This window comes from Buceros rhinoceros, unplaced genomic scaffold, assembly GCF_000710305.1.
Source record: "Buceros rhinoceros silvestris isolate BGI_N320 unplaced genomic scaffold, ASM71030v1 scaffold23166, whole genome shotgun sequence".
Classification (NCBI taxonomy): Eukaryota; Metazoa; Chordata; class Aves; order Bucerotiformes; family Bucerotidae; genus Buceros; species Buceros rhinoceros.
In genome coordinates this window covers 3,605-3,956 of record NW_010418411.1, presented here as the reverse complement: position 1 = coordinate 3,956, position 352 = coordinate 3,605, and the positions used below count along the sequence as shown (strand labels likewise).

The following is a 352-nucleotide window of genomic DNA, read 5'->3' as shown; positions in this document are numbered from 1 at the left end:
GCGGTGACACAGGTAGGTAAAGCGCCAAATGTTGCCCAACCCCAGGCAGTGGCTCAGGCAGGACAGCAGGAACTCGGACTTGCTGGCCCAGGTCTGCTGGAGTGGGCTGGGGGCTGGGATCTCAAGCTGGGGCTGGGGTCCTGGCCAGGGCTGGCTGGTGGGGTGGGTGGCCTGACCCTCCAGCTGGAAGATGTTGACCTGTGGAGAGAGCAAAGGCATCAGGAACTGCTGGCTGCAGCCTGCAAACCCCCCAAGGCTCCTCAGCAGGGCTGGGCATGGCCAAGCTCTCCTGAACAGCGTCAGGTTCCCCAAGGAGATTTGGGGCTCTCCCTGGAACCTGACCAGTAGGAGT

At 63.1% G+C, this 352-nt stretch overlaps 1 protein-coding gene across 1 annotated transcript in view; it reads right to left on the bottom strand.

The window, feature by feature from the left end:
- The window catches only part of LOC104495569 (sodium-dependent proline transporter-like), a gene marked incomplete at its 3' end in the record, with an annotated part of 9,737 nt that overhangs the window by 5,863 nt on the left and 3,522 nt on the right, over positions 1-352 (bottom strand). The window contains exon 2 of the mRNA XM_010138550.1: positions 1-198. This exon is cut by the window's left edge and continues 7 nt beyond it. Coding sequence (XP_010136852.1) covers positions 1-198 — 198 coding nt within the window. The remainder of the gene's footprint in view (positions 199-352) is intronic.